The sequence below is a fragment of the Moschus berezovskii genome, chromosome 2 (genome assembly GCF_049115385.1).
Source record: "Moschus berezovskii isolate FMDL1 chromosome 2, NW_MosBer_1.0, whole genome shotgun sequence".
Lineage (NCBI taxonomy): Eukaryota > Metazoa > Chordata > Mammalia > Artiodactyla > Moschidae > Moschus > Moschus berezovskii.
Window position 1 is genome coordinate 43,258,675 of NC_142461.1, and position 15,694 is coordinate 43,274,368.

The 15,694-nt window shown below is 38.9% G+C and overlaps 1 protein-coding gene across 1 annotated transcript in view; it reads right to left on the bottom strand.

Annotated features, from left to right (window-relative positions):
• Positions 1–15,694, bottom strand: part of PARD3B (par-3 family cell polarity regulator beta) — a 1,186,757-nt gene that overhangs the window by 617,467 nt on the left and 553,596 nt on the right. The window contains exon 4 of the mRNA XM_055396969.2: positions 4,497–4,606. Within this exon, the coding sequence (XP_055252944.2) occupies positions 4,497–4,606 (110 nt within the window). The remainder of the gene's footprint in view (positions 1–4,496; positions 4,607–15,694) is intronic.

A 15,694-nucleotide genomic window follows, 5' to 3' on the forward strand; every position in this document is an offset into this window, starting at 1 on the left:
TCGCTCAGTTGTGTCCGACTCTTAGCGAACTTATGGACTGCAGCCTACCAGGCTCCTCCGTCCATGGGATCTGCCAGGCAAGAGTACTGGAGTGGGTTGCCACTGCCTTCTCCATAGGACACACATGCACACTCTAAACACACATGCATGCACAGACACACACATACACTATGACATGAGTAAAACTTCGGGGACTGAACAGACCCTCTGTAACCCATCCATGGACTTCCAATTTAACAACTTCAAAGACAACCATGTTATTTTTTGAAATAAAAGGCATATATTTTAGATATAGCCTAAAAAACAGACCAGTATTTTCTTAATTTATTTTGGTAATCAAGACAAGTAATAGTTTTAGAACAAACAAAGAGAACAACCACAGCATTATCTTTTTCAGGAATCACTTTTTAATTTACTTACCCTGCAGGATCATTTTGCCCTAGGGTTAAATGTGAAACCATAAACAGTCATTAAAACACAAAACAACCAGGGTAGTTAACCGGATATTAAGGGGGAAAAAATCACATCTGTTTTAGAGTTCTCTTCCATCCGCGAATTCAGGAACATCAATTTCAAGAACCTGGCTTTATGGCATGCCCTTAAGCCAAGAACACCAGGTTACAATCAAAGCAAGGAAGGTAAAGAGGCCCATAATGACGTTCTTACTACACTATCTTGCCCCCAGGATTCTCTTTCTTTGATTCACAAGCAGTCAGTCAAATTCAATTTTCTATTCCTTGAAAGATAAATAGTCATATAATATTTTCACATTAATAATCATGCTATTCTGATTAACTGGATAGGTATATGAAAAGAGGAAGGAAGGAAACAAATTTATCTGGTGGTACTCTTAGAGACAGATACTGAGGTTTAGTGGCTTTGTAATATTCACAGAATTAGAAATTTGCTGAAGATCTGATTTTTCTACTTTAAACCCTTTTTAAAAACTCCAACTTGTTCGAGGCTGTACATTTTAAATAATCAATCTGTAATAACTTCACCAGCCAGAAAACAAGTGTGACTTTTTCAGCATTTCAAAAAACATATCTCTGGACATCAAAGAAAAATCTCCCTTCTAGAGCAAGTCTAATGAAGTACAACTAAAAATAACAATCATCAACTGTGGTTTTAGAGGCAATATTTCAACATAATCAAATGTGTCAAATATTCATTCTTACAGCTTCTTATGCTGTGGGTTTTAAGTAAGTCTCATTTCTTGGGAATGATTGAATATAACCCACTTGGGGCTCTGCCATCTGTGAATTACTTACATATGAACACTCTGTTTAAGAGTGGGAATTTTGTTGTAGTTGCTTTTCTTCTTGGATATTGACATGAAATGCAATAGAATGGAGCTTTTTAAGCAATTATTTTTCATATCAGTGGCTACATGGGTACATTATCACATGCTCCCCGTTTTCATTATCCCTTATCAAACCACAGAAATCAACTATAGTGCAGCTGAAGTGGTAGAGGAAGCATCGGATAGAATTACAGAGTCTGAGAGATGGTGAATCTGTAGTCTCCAATTCTGTACCACCTGGGCTCAGGTCCGACACATAGAACCCTCTGGGCAGTGTGCTCCCATGTAAGAGTTGCAGTTGTTATGTTCCCATGGTTTCCTTGGAAGGTTGCTCCTTTGGTCACTGAGCAAACACTACAAGTGACTACAGGGCTATGTGTAGGGTGCCACATAATTAATCATCCATACATGGACACCTCTGAGAGTTAGCAGGGACACAATTAATAAATATGCCACATGAACTCAGACTGCCCCAGGCAAACCTAATCATACTGTTACCCCAGAGATGATGTGCAACTCAAAGAACTTTCTCTCAAGGGTCTCAAACCATTTCATTAGTGCTATATCCAATTTTACTTAGGTCTGAGCTGCTCTGTCCAATAGGAATACAATGTGAACCACAGATATAATTTTTAATTTTTCAGTAGCTGCATCTTTTTTTAAAGTACAAAGAAACAGGTGAAAACAATTTAAATATACTTTATTCAACTGAGTTTACCAAACCTAGTAACATTTTGATGTGGAGTCAATAAAAAATTATCAATAAGATTTTTTATATTATTTTTTTCATATTTCAATATCTTTGACATCCAGTGTGTATGTCACACTTGAAATACATTTCTAGTGGTCAATATCCACATGTGGCCAGTGGTCATGATACTGGACAAGCAGGTGTAACTAGCACGTGGGTTAGGATGTACAGAGATAAAGGGAGATAGCTATAATACACGTGTGTGTGCACTTTCACACATACAAATGTATTTTTCCTCTTGGTAAAAATAAACACACCTAAATGTCTTCATTTAGACACCTAGTGACTTTATTTTCTTGGGCTCCAAAATCACTGCAGATGGTAACTACAGCCTTGAAATTAAAAGACACTTGCTCCTTGGAAGAAAAACTATGACAAACCTAGATAGCATACTAAAAACCAGAGACATTACTTTGCCAACAAAGGTCCTTCTAGTCAAAGCTATGGTTTTTCCAGGAGTCATGTATGGATGTGAGAGTTGGACCATAAAGAAAACTGAGCACTGAAGCATTGATACTTTTTGAACTGTGGTGGTGAAGAAGACTCTTGAGAGTCCCTTGGACAGCAAGGAAATCAAACCAGTCAATCGTAAAGGAAGTCAGTCCTGAATAGTCCTCCCCAAATACCCAAGATTGGAACATAGCGGTATCATATTTTGTTAAGGATATAGTATGTAGCAGAAAGATAGTAGCCCTCACTTTGTCTAGGGAAAGCTATATTGTTGTATTTTCAGTTGATCTCAACACAGAGCCTAAGTGATAGAAACATGGACCTAATATTCGTGGGGTTTCTGCATGTAAATCATGGTAACACAGATCACACTTTGGTTTGGGGGTATATTAACATCATAAAAATAAGCAGTAAATTATAGTTTTTCTCTGTTATGTAATTCTTCTCTCATTTTTATGGTTCTTCTTTTCCTCCAATCCAATATATTTAGGCTTAACGTGGGCTCAATCAGTGGGCATTTAAACACACATGCAAATGCCACACCACATACTGGTTCTGTTTATACTCATCATTTGAGCAGAATACATACACCTGATTTTTATTAAAATAATGTTCTACTAAATATGTTTCCTTATAAGGATGGAAAGTGAGAAAATATTACATCTAAAATACTTTCAGGACACTTCCAGGCTTACAAAAAGAAACATGCAAAATATTGCTGTAAGCCTATTTAATTACCCCATGAGTTAGTATGGTGACCCCTACCTTCATACACATTATTGTTGTTTAGTCGCTAAGTCATGTCCGACTCTGCAACCCCATGAACACCAGGCTTCTCTGTCCATGACACTCCCCAGGCAAGAATACTGGAGTGGGTTGCCATTTTCTTCTCCAGGGGATCTTCCCAACCCAGGGATCAAACCCATATCTCCTGCATTGGCAGGTGGATTCTTTCCCATTGAGCCACCAGGGAAGCCATCCTACACATTAACAGCTTCTTACTGAGAATATTTTATTTCACCCTGGGAGAATCCATTTAGTTCATTCAGCATCTCTATATACCAAAAACATTGCCTTTTTAAAAGGTATCATACACAGTGACACTTAAAATGGAGAAGAGATTCACTTTCAGAAAAATTTTAAAATAGGGTGCCATTATTGAAGATCACCTATTGCAATGATACACAGCCATCATCGAAAACCTAACTCTTAGGTTATTTCAGAGGATGAACCACAATTACAACTCTTCAAAGAAGAATGGGATTTAGCAGGAAAATCCCACAGTTTCATATAGAAAGAGGACATAGTCTCTTAGTAAACTATTCTCCACTTCACTTCTCAGTTAGAAGTAAAGCAGTTGTAAGCTTTATTAGGTGTGAGCATTTTGGTATCTAATTTCAATTTGCCTTCATTTGAACGTTGAGATGTAGAAACTCGGTCCTGGTACCATGTCTATGATACCAGTAGTGTGAAACCATTCACCATTACATGACTTCACACGGCACTGCATGAACATACCACAAACAGATAAACTATCTCTTGGAGTATCATGAAGCCAGAGGATGAGGGATCCAACTGTACAGTGCACTAGTTAAGAGCGCAGGTTCTGCAGCCGACCACCTGGGTTAAAGTCTTGACTTGGCCACTTACTAGCTGTGACCTTTGATAAATCATTAGATCTGCTTCTGCTTCAATTACATCATCAGTAAAATGGAGACAAAAGCAAGTTGGTACTTTGAGGTGGAAGTGTAAATGACAATGTAAAGCCCTTTAAACAGTCCTAGGCACACAACTGGTGCTCTGTAAATAATAGCTCTCACTATAACTATATACTAGCAATAGCTCATATTAGTTATTAATCTTATAAGTAATATTACATATCCTATCAAAAGATCTCTAATTATGCACTTACTTAAGACTATAATGTCCCAGTTAGTTTATGTGTAAGGCGCTTTGATCTTTTACTAGAAATGCAAACAACGGGATACCTACTGGAATCACAGGTTTCAGACTCTGACCACCGGGGTGGGAAGTGCTTGACTGGGCATCTGCAGGTGGACTTGGCACTGGGTCACTGCTTCTCCTCACCAGCAGTGGAGTGCCTATAGGACAAAATAAGAGATGAAAGGTCAAGAGGCCCCAGGGGTGGGGGGAGCAGAGAGTATGGTACAATGCAATTTAATTTAAAAGGCTTATAACAGACTTTAATGTAAAAACATTCTATTCTAAGGGTGCCTGTAATTAATCCATTTAATGATCTTTTTGTCATCTATTTCTAGGATGACACATGGAAACAAAATCTTTCAACTCTTAGCTTTCCCCACTCGCATTTCAAAATAAGTCACTGTACTCAACAGAAAACGGTTAGGCAATGCAAAAGTAGATAATGTGCAATTGAAAACTGGTCTAGAAAATATATTTGAGTCTTAAAAAGAATGATTATCCAGCAGACAAGTAAGGAGTTTCACAGAGTCAGTGCAATTTGCTATTCAGGAGAGCTGGAAGTATAGTTATTACTGCCATTTCGTGCTTCCCAACTCTTCTGAATGATGATATATACTGAAATAAATTATTTGCTGGGGTTATAGCATTAATGTCTATTTAAGTTCACAAAGAGATGGGCTTCATTCTCTTTCTTTTCTTCTAAAGTAGATAAAACTGATAAGGAAAATAAGTTAGCTCTTCTAAAAATATATCCTGATTTCTTTTAAATTTAATGAAAGCTTCCACTATTAAATATTTGAGTCAGTTATTAAATTCTGAAAACAAATCATACTATTAGGAAGTTCAAATGAAATTCAGCCTTAACAGAGTGAGTGGCCTAACTACTCTGACTGCAATTAGGCTAAAAATAATTTGTTTCATACACAATTGACCACTATATAGGAAACTCTCCAAAAACCTGTGACTTAAAAATTGCTCTTATAAAAATTAACTTTATATTTGTGTGCCTCTAGGGAAAAAATAGTAGAAATGCAATTCTCTGCTTATCAATATTCTGAAAGTAATTCAAGCTATCACAGTTTAAAATAACATTTTTCATACTTCATTCTATATGGTATAGTTATAAAAAGTCAATCCATTTTGAAGTTATTTACAAATCTGATTTTTCTATGTGCTATAACATCCTTATTCTGTGTACAAAACATAGAATTTCTAACACGTTTCACTCTTATTCAGTTAGAAGTTGCTTTTTAAAAAAAACAACTTATTTTATAATAAGAAATCAATGTGCTACTGAGGATGAAACACTATGCCAAAAGCTATAATAAAGTCCAATTTCATGTTCCATTATTTATTTTTTATTAATAGGTATATGTCACTACATTATTCTCTACCTCCATCTTAAACATGTTTTCAAGTATAGTTGATTTACAACATTGTGTTAGTTTCAGGTGGATAGCAGAGTGATTCAGCATTTTTGCAGATTCTATTCTATTATAGGTTATCATAAGTTAATGGGCATAATTCCCTGTTCTATGCAGTATATCCTTATTGCTTACCTATTTAATATATAGTTCTGTGTAAATTGGTTAATCATGTGCCCCTAACTGGTGGCTCCCCTCTCCCCTTTCCCCTTTGATAACCATAAGTTTGCTTTCTATGTCTGTGAGTCTGTTTCTGTTTTGCATGTACAATCAATTATATAAAACATCTCTTAAGCAGTGACACACTAATAGTTCTATGGTTGGCAATTATTCTCTGAAAGAAACAAACAAAAAAGGAAAACCATAAAAAAAGAAGAAAATAAAAGAGAAACTTCCATAAAATTTAGACAATAGAGTCCCAGTTTCACCAGGATGCTTTTCTCTCTGTCAGTTGATCTGAAAACTAAGCCTCTCAGGTTATGCCCCTGAATTACCATTAACACCAAGTGAACAAGTTAGTCTAAATGTAATATCCTCAGAAGTAACCCATTATCTTTGAAATTAAGAAGAGAATGGGGCTAATTTCGTGAAACTTTGGTTTGTTTCTAAGCATTTAACCCAAACTAGTACATCAATGATCTCAAATTAGAAAACAAACAAACAAAAATAAAAAAACGTGTCAAACTAGTACATGACGGGCTTAACAGGTGGCACTCTTGGTAAAGAACCCACCAACACAGGAGATGTGAGTCTTGGATTCGATCCCTAGATCAGGAAGATCCCCTGGAGGAGGGCATCGCAACCCATTCCAGTATTCTTTCCTGCAGAATCCCATGGACAGAGGAGCCTGGCAGGGCTATAGTCCATGGGTTGCAAAGAGTAGGACACAAGTGAAGCAACTTACCATGCATGCATGCACAGTACATGACACCAAGGTCACAAAATAAGTTGATATAGAGGCACAAAGATGAACATTTCAGTGACTGACAATTTCAGTTACACAGATTTTCAGCTAAGACCCATACCTGTATATAATATATATATACAAAATTATATATAATATATATATTATATTATATTATATATATAAGAATTATTCTGTATATTACATATATATATACAGAATGTGTATTTATGCTGGTGTAAGGAAGAGAGTGGAAAGAAGGGAAAAAGAAAGACATTATTCTTCTTGGGTAATAAATATATTTTCCTTAAGCTACACCATATAGTTTTCCTTCAACTTAAAAAACATGACTGATCCCTTTTGTTGTTGTTGTTTTAGTCTTACTGTCTTAATATCTGCTGTTTTAATAACAAAAATAATAAATTATTTAAAACATATTTTATAATAGCATGTATTTGGATTTCTATGATCAATCAATATGCCATGGTACCGCAGCATGGCTCGCAGAAGATGGCAGTTCAATTTTACACCAGTGGACCAACTATTTGGAAAGTCAACAAACAAACTTTAAAACAACTAGGTCTTTCTTAAATCCACTGTCAACTCTTCAGGAATAAGTTTTGTTCTCCACTTTTCAGTATCCCACAACTAAACGCCTCCTGTTAAGTCACCTAATTTCTCCTTTGCTGTCTCCAATGAATATTTTTAAATAGGAAAGTGACAGAGTTTTAAACAATCTTTCATTTGGCAATTTAAAATTTAATTTTTAAATTCTCAACCCCATTCAAAGGTGACTGTCTGGAAGAGAGAGAGTTATAGTTTAAAAACAAGGGAAGACACACTCCAGGGTATAAGAGTAAGCAAGTAATCAGAAGCGCTGAAGATGATTCGAGCAAATCCTTGGATGCAAATGGAGCTTTGCTGGTGGCTCAGCTGGTAAAGAATCTGCCTGCAATGCAGGAGACCTGGGTTCAATCCCTGGGTTGGGAAAATCCCCTGAAAAAAGGGAATGGCTACCCACTCCAGTATTCTTGCCTTGAGAATTCCATGGATAGAGGAGACTGGCAGGCTACAGTCCATGGGATCGCAAAGAGTCAGACATGACTAAGCAACCAACACAATTTTTGAATGAATTTAATAGGGTAGAAGGCAGACCTCGTAAGCCAAGCTGAAATGAGAGAGTCAACTACATTCAGTTTTATGTAAACTCCTGGGGTTGGGGGGAGAGTTTAAAATATAACATCTGCTTGAAGGAGTTTAGTAAAGATTAGACTCTTAAAAACTATGGTGTGAGGACAATGGAGAGCACCTGGGCTTTGGAATCAAACAGACCGAACCTCACCTCTCCTGGCTCTGTGACACTGGACTGCTCTATGACACAAGTTCATCATTTAACGCCCGGTGATAACATTGCATCACAGAGATGACGGAAAGCTGAAGTAAAATAAGTCATGTATGAGACACACCACTGTCTGACAGATAGTTTCTATAAGGAATCAATCTCCTCCCCACAAATACACACATGAGAAAAAGGAGGGTATAGGGCTTGCTCTTGTGAGCAATGTTACCTTATCTGCTTGAAAAGCTCAACTCCCAGTAGTCAAGTGAATTTTGGAATACTATGTAAACGAAAATAGTAAAACATCAGTTCAGTTCAGTTCAGTTCAGTCACTCAGTCGTGTCCGACTCTTCGCGACCCCATGAATCACAGCACGCCAGGCCTCCCTGTCCATCACCAACTCCCGGAGTTCACTCAAACTCATGTCCATCGAGTCGGTGATGCCATCCAGCCATCTCATTCTCTCTCGTCCCCGTCTCCTCCTGCCCCCAATCCCTCCCAGCATCAGAGTCTTTTCCAGTGAGTCAACTCGTCGCATGAGGTGGCCAAAGTAATCCTGTGCAAAAACAGGTATAGCCTTACGAAAGAAAGTTAAGCTTTTAAGAAAAAAAAAAAAAATGTTGTGGTGGAAAGGAATTTCAAAAGTAGAAAAGAAGTACCACTCATTGGCGATTTTAAACTAATTAAGACTCATTAAATTTTAAATGCAAAAGCCCTCAATTCAGCTCAAGGAACAACATCATGCCTTGATATCACAGTTTAAAATGCACTGTCTGAAGAGCCAAATAAAATAAGAAATACTAAGTACTTTAAAGCATAAAGTGTACATACAGCTGCTTTGTTTCTTTATTCACTTAAATACTGGAGGCCCCACTATGCATCAACCTTTACAAGAGGTGGATAATCATTAAGATGAACAATCATGGTTCTCACTTTAAGAATATCTTTTAAAGATGGGGGTGTGTGGACAAAAGAACACTTCAGTATACAGATAAGCAGGTCTCAGTGAAGTGTTAGGGGTGGTGTGTATGCCTTATTGGAGGACTGATACCAATGAACAGACACAGTGTAGAATGGGTCAAGTACTATGCTAATCGGCCAGATGCACAGAAGCATGCTGCTGCTGCTGCTGCTAAGTCGCTTCAGTCGTGTCCGACTCTATGCGACCCCATAGACAGCAGCCCACCAGGCTCCCCCGTCCCTGGGATCCTCCAGGCAAGAACACTGGAGTGGGTTGCCATTTCCTTCTCTGGAAGCCAAAGAGACAGCCACAGACAAGCAGCATCTCTCAAAAGAGTAGAATTCCTGATCAGGTGTGTAGCTGCTCGTTACGCTGTCCTTACAGGACGGAATATTGCCACATCGGGGAAGCTCAATCCTTTTTGGATAATTGTCCTATATTCAGGGCTTATGTGACATTCAGGAAAAAATTTACACACTCATTCACTGTTCTTCACCTTAAGAAGATGGCTAGATTCATCACGCTTTCCCAGGCTTAGAGTGAACTAGCACTGGAGTCGGTTCCTAGGTGTTTATGAAGAGGGTGCATCTTCCAGTTCTTAAGCAATCACCACTTTGAAGATGATAAATGCAAAATGCAAAGAATCAGAGGTGATTGTCTAATGCCCCTTATAAATACAATAATGCCTTTGAACTGTGGTGCTGGAGAAGACTCTTGAGAGTCCCTTGGACTGCAAGGAGATCAAACCAATTAATCCTAAAGGAAATCAAACCTGAATATTCATTGGAAGGACTGATGCAGAAGGTGAATCTCTAATACTTTGGCCACCTGATGCGAAGAGTCGACTCATTGGAAAAGATCCTGATGCTGAGAAATATTGAAGACAGGAGGAGAAGGGGATGACAGAGGAGGAGAAGGGGATGACAGAGGATGAGAGGACTGGATGGCATCACTGACTCAACGGACAAGAGTTTGAGCAAACTCTGAGAGATGGTAAAGAACAGGGGAACCTGGTGTGCTGCAGACCATGGGAGCCCAAGGAGTCAGATATGACTGAACAACAACTCTTATAAAGGAAGCCAGAGAAGGGTCATCTAATCATGTTTGGGAAACAGAATTTTGAAAGAGGGTAGCAACTAGTTAAAAGGCTCAGCTTGGTACATCAACGGATCATACAAGATACAAAGGCCAGCCCAGACTGAAGGTGTTATATATACAAACACAAGTTGCTGTCTCCTCAGTATAAATGATATGCACACACACCCCTAGGGGGATTTTTTCCCCCTGTTTAGATAGATGATTTGCTTGGAACGAAATCAATTTAAATGCCAAATGATGTGTTATATGTGAAATTGTTTATAGAGTTTTGAAAGATGTCTCAGAAAGACAGGCAGTTAGAGACTGAAACCAAGATCCAGAAGAATCATCCGTATGATGATGTAGTGGGCAGAGAAAAAACAATGTTTTTAAATGTGGTCCCCATGTCAAATATCACAAAGGCACAAGTTCAAAATTGTATGGTAAGTAGGAGCTGGGATTTATTTAAGAATGGTTAATGATTCTCCTGAGCAAAATCAGAAGGACAGCTTGTCATAAATACTGGTGTTACTTTATTCCAGGGCCATTGACACCTGGAAAGCTCTGGGGGTCCCAGTTAAGGTGCCAAGAAGGCTTTCTGTAAGAACTGGGAGGCCCAATCATGGAGAGGCTGGGAGGGTGATGTGAAGAAGGTAAAGAGGGACTCAGTGGCCACAGGCAAAAACAGAGTGAACAACTAGAAGACACAGGAGAACTTAGCAGCGGCTCCACGTACAAAGCAAATGAGAAGGAGTGTCCAAAAGAAACCGAAAACTACGCTTATATTTCTCCCTCGAGGAAGGACAAGCAATAAAGAAGTTTTTGCAATTGCTGTGATTTGTTCCAGAAAAAATCCACCATCAAGAAACTTGACTTCAGCCCATCGAAGGTTTGAATGATCTACTTTTAATTTAAGATGTCTTCACATGCATGGGAAATCAAAGAAGAGATTTTTCAGTTGGGCATTTATAAAGGTGCGTATGAAGTTCATACTAGAAATCGTACTGGCTTCCAGAATGACTGACAGAGACAAACATGAGGCAAAGCGAGGAAAAGAGGAAGATTAGCACACACCAACCAATGGCACTGCAGGCAAACCAGTGAGAAAACCAGGGTTTCATGCTCATAGAATCTTCGGAGTATCTTCAAACTGTGTCTAGAATAACGTGTGGTTAACAAAGCCACAGAGTTGAGCATGGAGGAAAGGTAGGAAGGAGAAAGGAACTGAAATTAACATGATAAACTGGTTCTGTAGAAATAGGGGTAAAGGCTGGTTTTGCATAGGTTCAGTTTCCCTTTGTTCTAAGATATTACATCTGTGCTATTGAATTATCAGGTCACAGAAACACCTCATTTGAAGAAAGAGAACACATTCTCTTTCCAATGCTACTGACATTTAGGATGACAAGATAAATATAAACAGGGAAAATGTTATTCAAATACACCTAAATTGGTGTGTGTATGTTAGTTGCTCAGTCATGTCTGACTCTTTGTGATCCCATGGACTGTAGTCCGCTAGGCTCCTCTGTCCATGGAATTCTCCAGGCAAGAATGCTGGAATGGGTAGCAATTCCCTTCTCTAGGGGATCTTCCTGACAAAGGGATCTAACCCAGGTCTCCTGCATTGCAGGCAGATTGTTTACCATCTGACTACCAGGAAGCCCTAAATTGGTAAATATTAGTATTTCACTTTGATGATGAAAGTGCATTGCAAATGGTTAACCTTTTTAAGGGCTTAAAAAGAGATAAATAGGGAAAAAAAAAAGGCTCTGCCAGGTAAGCAATATTAATAGTATGTTAATATTAACAGGATGCATAAATTGCATCATGGTTGCCTGGATGCTAATTATCTTGTACTATGACACTTGTTGAGTGCATTTGACATTACAGTATAGAAATGTCCTTCAAACATACAGTGACGAGAGAGCAGGTGTGAGGAAATCAGTGCTTCAGGTGCCCCTGGCACTATGAGCCCTCCAGGAGGGTTGCATCTCAGAGTCCAAGGTTTCCTGATTAACTCAGGAGGTATGTTGGATAAGCTATACCCAAGGCCCATTCCAGATCTAAAAAGATAGTTCTGTGATTTATATAGCCAATAAGGAAATTGAAGTCCAGAGAAATTATGTTCCTAAGTCTTTTGGACTTGATTTCTGCTCCAGTTTTATTCACTTGACACTTTTCCATTGTAGGATCATACCTCCACGTGGGTGAGTGCGTGGAAGTAAGAAGAGCGGTGTCTCTTCAGTACAGTAGCAATTCCTTTCATCAAAAAAGGTCAGCAGATAGGAACAAGTGGATAGGAAAATACAGAAAAAAGGAAAGGATGCTGGGAACTGAGTGACTAAAAGGCAAATAGCAATCCATATCACACAGCAAGATGCTGACACCATGAGTCAAGGCCCACTAGTACATGTCACAGAGGGAACGGTCTCTCCAATAAATGGTTTCCTATTAACCACACAAATCCATAAAAGATTAGTGGGAACTCCTTGTTGGTTCAGTGGTTAGGACTTCACGCTTAGATGACAGAGGGCATGGTTCAATCCTTGGTAAGGGAACTAAGAGCCCACAAGCCATTTGGTACAAACAAAAAATAAAATCGATTTAAAAAATAGTGAAAGTGGCACATTATTTGCTTTGGGAGGCAACCTGATTGTGCATGTGTGTTTATGGGCATGAGATAGGGCTTTTCAACGGATGCCTAACAAACTCCCCTGAACCAAAACCTGGAGACCCATTTAAAAATGAAAAATTCATAATGCTATCAAACTGATCACACGGACCACAGCCTTGTCTAACTCAAGGAAATTATGAGCCATGATGTGTTGGGCCACCAAAGATGGACGGGTCATAGTGGACAGCTCTGACAAAGTGTGGTCCACTGGAGAAGGGAATGGCAAATCACTACTTAGGTATTCTTGCCTTGAGAACCTCACAAACAGTATGAAAATGCAAAAAGATAAGACGCTGAAAGATGAACGCCCCAGGCCAGTAAGTGCCCAATATGCTACTGGAGAAGAGCGGACAAATACTCCAGAAAGAAGGAAGAGACAGAATCAAAGAAAAAACAGTGCCCATTTGTTGATGTGATTGATAATGGAAGTAAACTTCGATTCTGAAACAAGCAATATTGCACAGAAACCTGGAATGTTAGGCCCATGCATCAGGGAAATTGGAAGTGGTCAAACAGGAATTGGCCAGAGTGAACATAGACATTTTGGGAATCAGTGAACTAAAATGGACTGGAATGGACAAAGTTAACTCAGATGACCATTATATCTACTACTGTGGGCAAGAATCCATTAGAAGAAACGGAGTGCCATCATGGTCAACAAAAAGAGTCCGAAATGCAGTTCTTGGGTGCAATCTCAAAAACGACAGAATGATCTCTGATTGTTTCCAAGGCAAACCATTCAATATCACAATAATCCAAGTCTATGCCCCGACCAGTAACGCTGAAGAAGATGAAGTTGAATAGTTCTATGAAAACTGACAAGACACACTAGAACTGACACCCAAAAAAGATGTCCGTTTCATTATAGGGGACTGGAATGCAAAGTAGGAAGTCAAGTGATATCTGGGGTAACAGGTAAATTTGGCCTTGCAGTACAAAATGAAGCAGGACAAAGGCTAACAGAGTTTTGACACGAGAGCGCACTGGTCACAGCAAACACCCTCTTCCAACCACACAAGAGAAGACTCTACACGTGGACATCCCCAGGTGGGCAATACAAAAATAAGACTGATTATATTCTTAGCAGCCAAAGAGGGAGAAGCTCTATACAGTCAGCAGAAGCAAGACCACGAGCTGACTGTGGCTCAGATATTGAACACCTTATTGCATAACTCAGACTTAAATTGAAGAAAGTAGTGAAAACCACTAGACCACTCAGGTATGACCTAAATCAAATCTATTACGATTATATAGTGGAAGTGACAAATAGATTCAAGGGGTTAGAATCTGATAAAGTCCCTGAAGAACTATAGAAGGAGGTTTGTGACATTATACAGGAGGCACAGATCAAGACCATCCCGAAGAAAAAGAAATGCAAGAAGGCAAAATGGTTTTCTGAGGAGACCTTAACAAATGGCTGAGAAAAGAAGAGAAGGTAAAGGCAAAGGAGAACAGGAAAGATATACCCATCTGAATGCAGAGTTCCAAAGAATATCAAGAAGAGATAAGAAACCTTTCCTCATGGATCAACGCAAAGAAATAGAGTAAAACAACAGAATGGGAAAGACTAGAGATCTCTTCAAGAAAATTAGAGATACCAAGGGAACATTTCATGCAAAGATGGGCTCAATAAAGAATAGAAATGGTATGGACCTAACAGAAGCAGAAGATATTAAGAAAAGGTGGCAAGAATGTACAGAAAAACTATACAAAAAAGATCTTCATGATCCAGATAACCACGATGGTGATATCACTCACCTAGAGCCAGACATCCTGGAATGCAAAGTCAAGTGAGCCTTAGGAAGCATCATTATGAACAAGGCTAGTAAAGGTGATAGAATTCCAGTTGAGCCATTTCAAATCCTAAAGGATGATGCTGTGAAAGTGCTGCACTCAGTATGCCAGCAAATTTGGAAAACTCAGCAGTGGCCACAGGACTGGAAATGTCAGTTTTCATTCCAACCCCAAAGAAAGGCAATGTCAAAGAATGTTTAAACTACTGCAAATTGAACTCATCTCACATGCTAGCAAAGTTATGCTCAAAATTCTCCAAGCCAGATTTCAACAGTACTTGAACCATGAACTTCCAAATGTTCAAACTGGATTGAGAAAAGGGAGAGGATCCAGAGATCAAATTGCCAACATCTGTTGGATCACAGAAAAAGCATGAAAGTTTCAGAAAAACATCTACTTCTGCTTTATTGACTACGCCAAAGCCTTTGACTATGTGGATCACAACAAACTGTGGAAAATTCTTGAGGAAATGGAAGTACCAGACCCCCTTACCTGCTTCCTGAGAAATCTGTATGCAGGTCAAGAAGAAACAGTTAGAACTGGACATAGAACAACAGACTGGTTCCAAATTGGGAAAGGAGTATGCCAAGACTGTATACTGTCACTTTGCTTATTTAACTTATATGCAGACTATATTATGAGAATTGCTGGTCTGGATGAAGCACAAGCTGGAATCAAGATTGCTGGGAGAAATACCAATAACTTCAGATATGCAGATGACACAAGTCTTATGGGAGAAAACGAAGAAGAACTAAAGAGCCTCTTGATGAACGTGAAAGAGGAGAGTGAAAAAGTTGGCTTAAAACTCAGCATTTAGAAAACTAAGATCACGGCATCTGGACCCATCACTTCATGGCAAATAGATGGGGAAATGGAAATAGTGAGAGACTATTTTGGGAGGCTCCAAAATCACTGCAGATGGTGCCTGCAGCCATGGAATTAGAAGATGCGTGCTCCTTGGAAGAAAAGCTATGAACAACCTAGACGGCACATTAAAAATAGAGACATTACTATGCCATCAAAGGTCCATCTAGTCAAAGCCATGGCTTTTCCAGTAGTCATGTATGGATGTG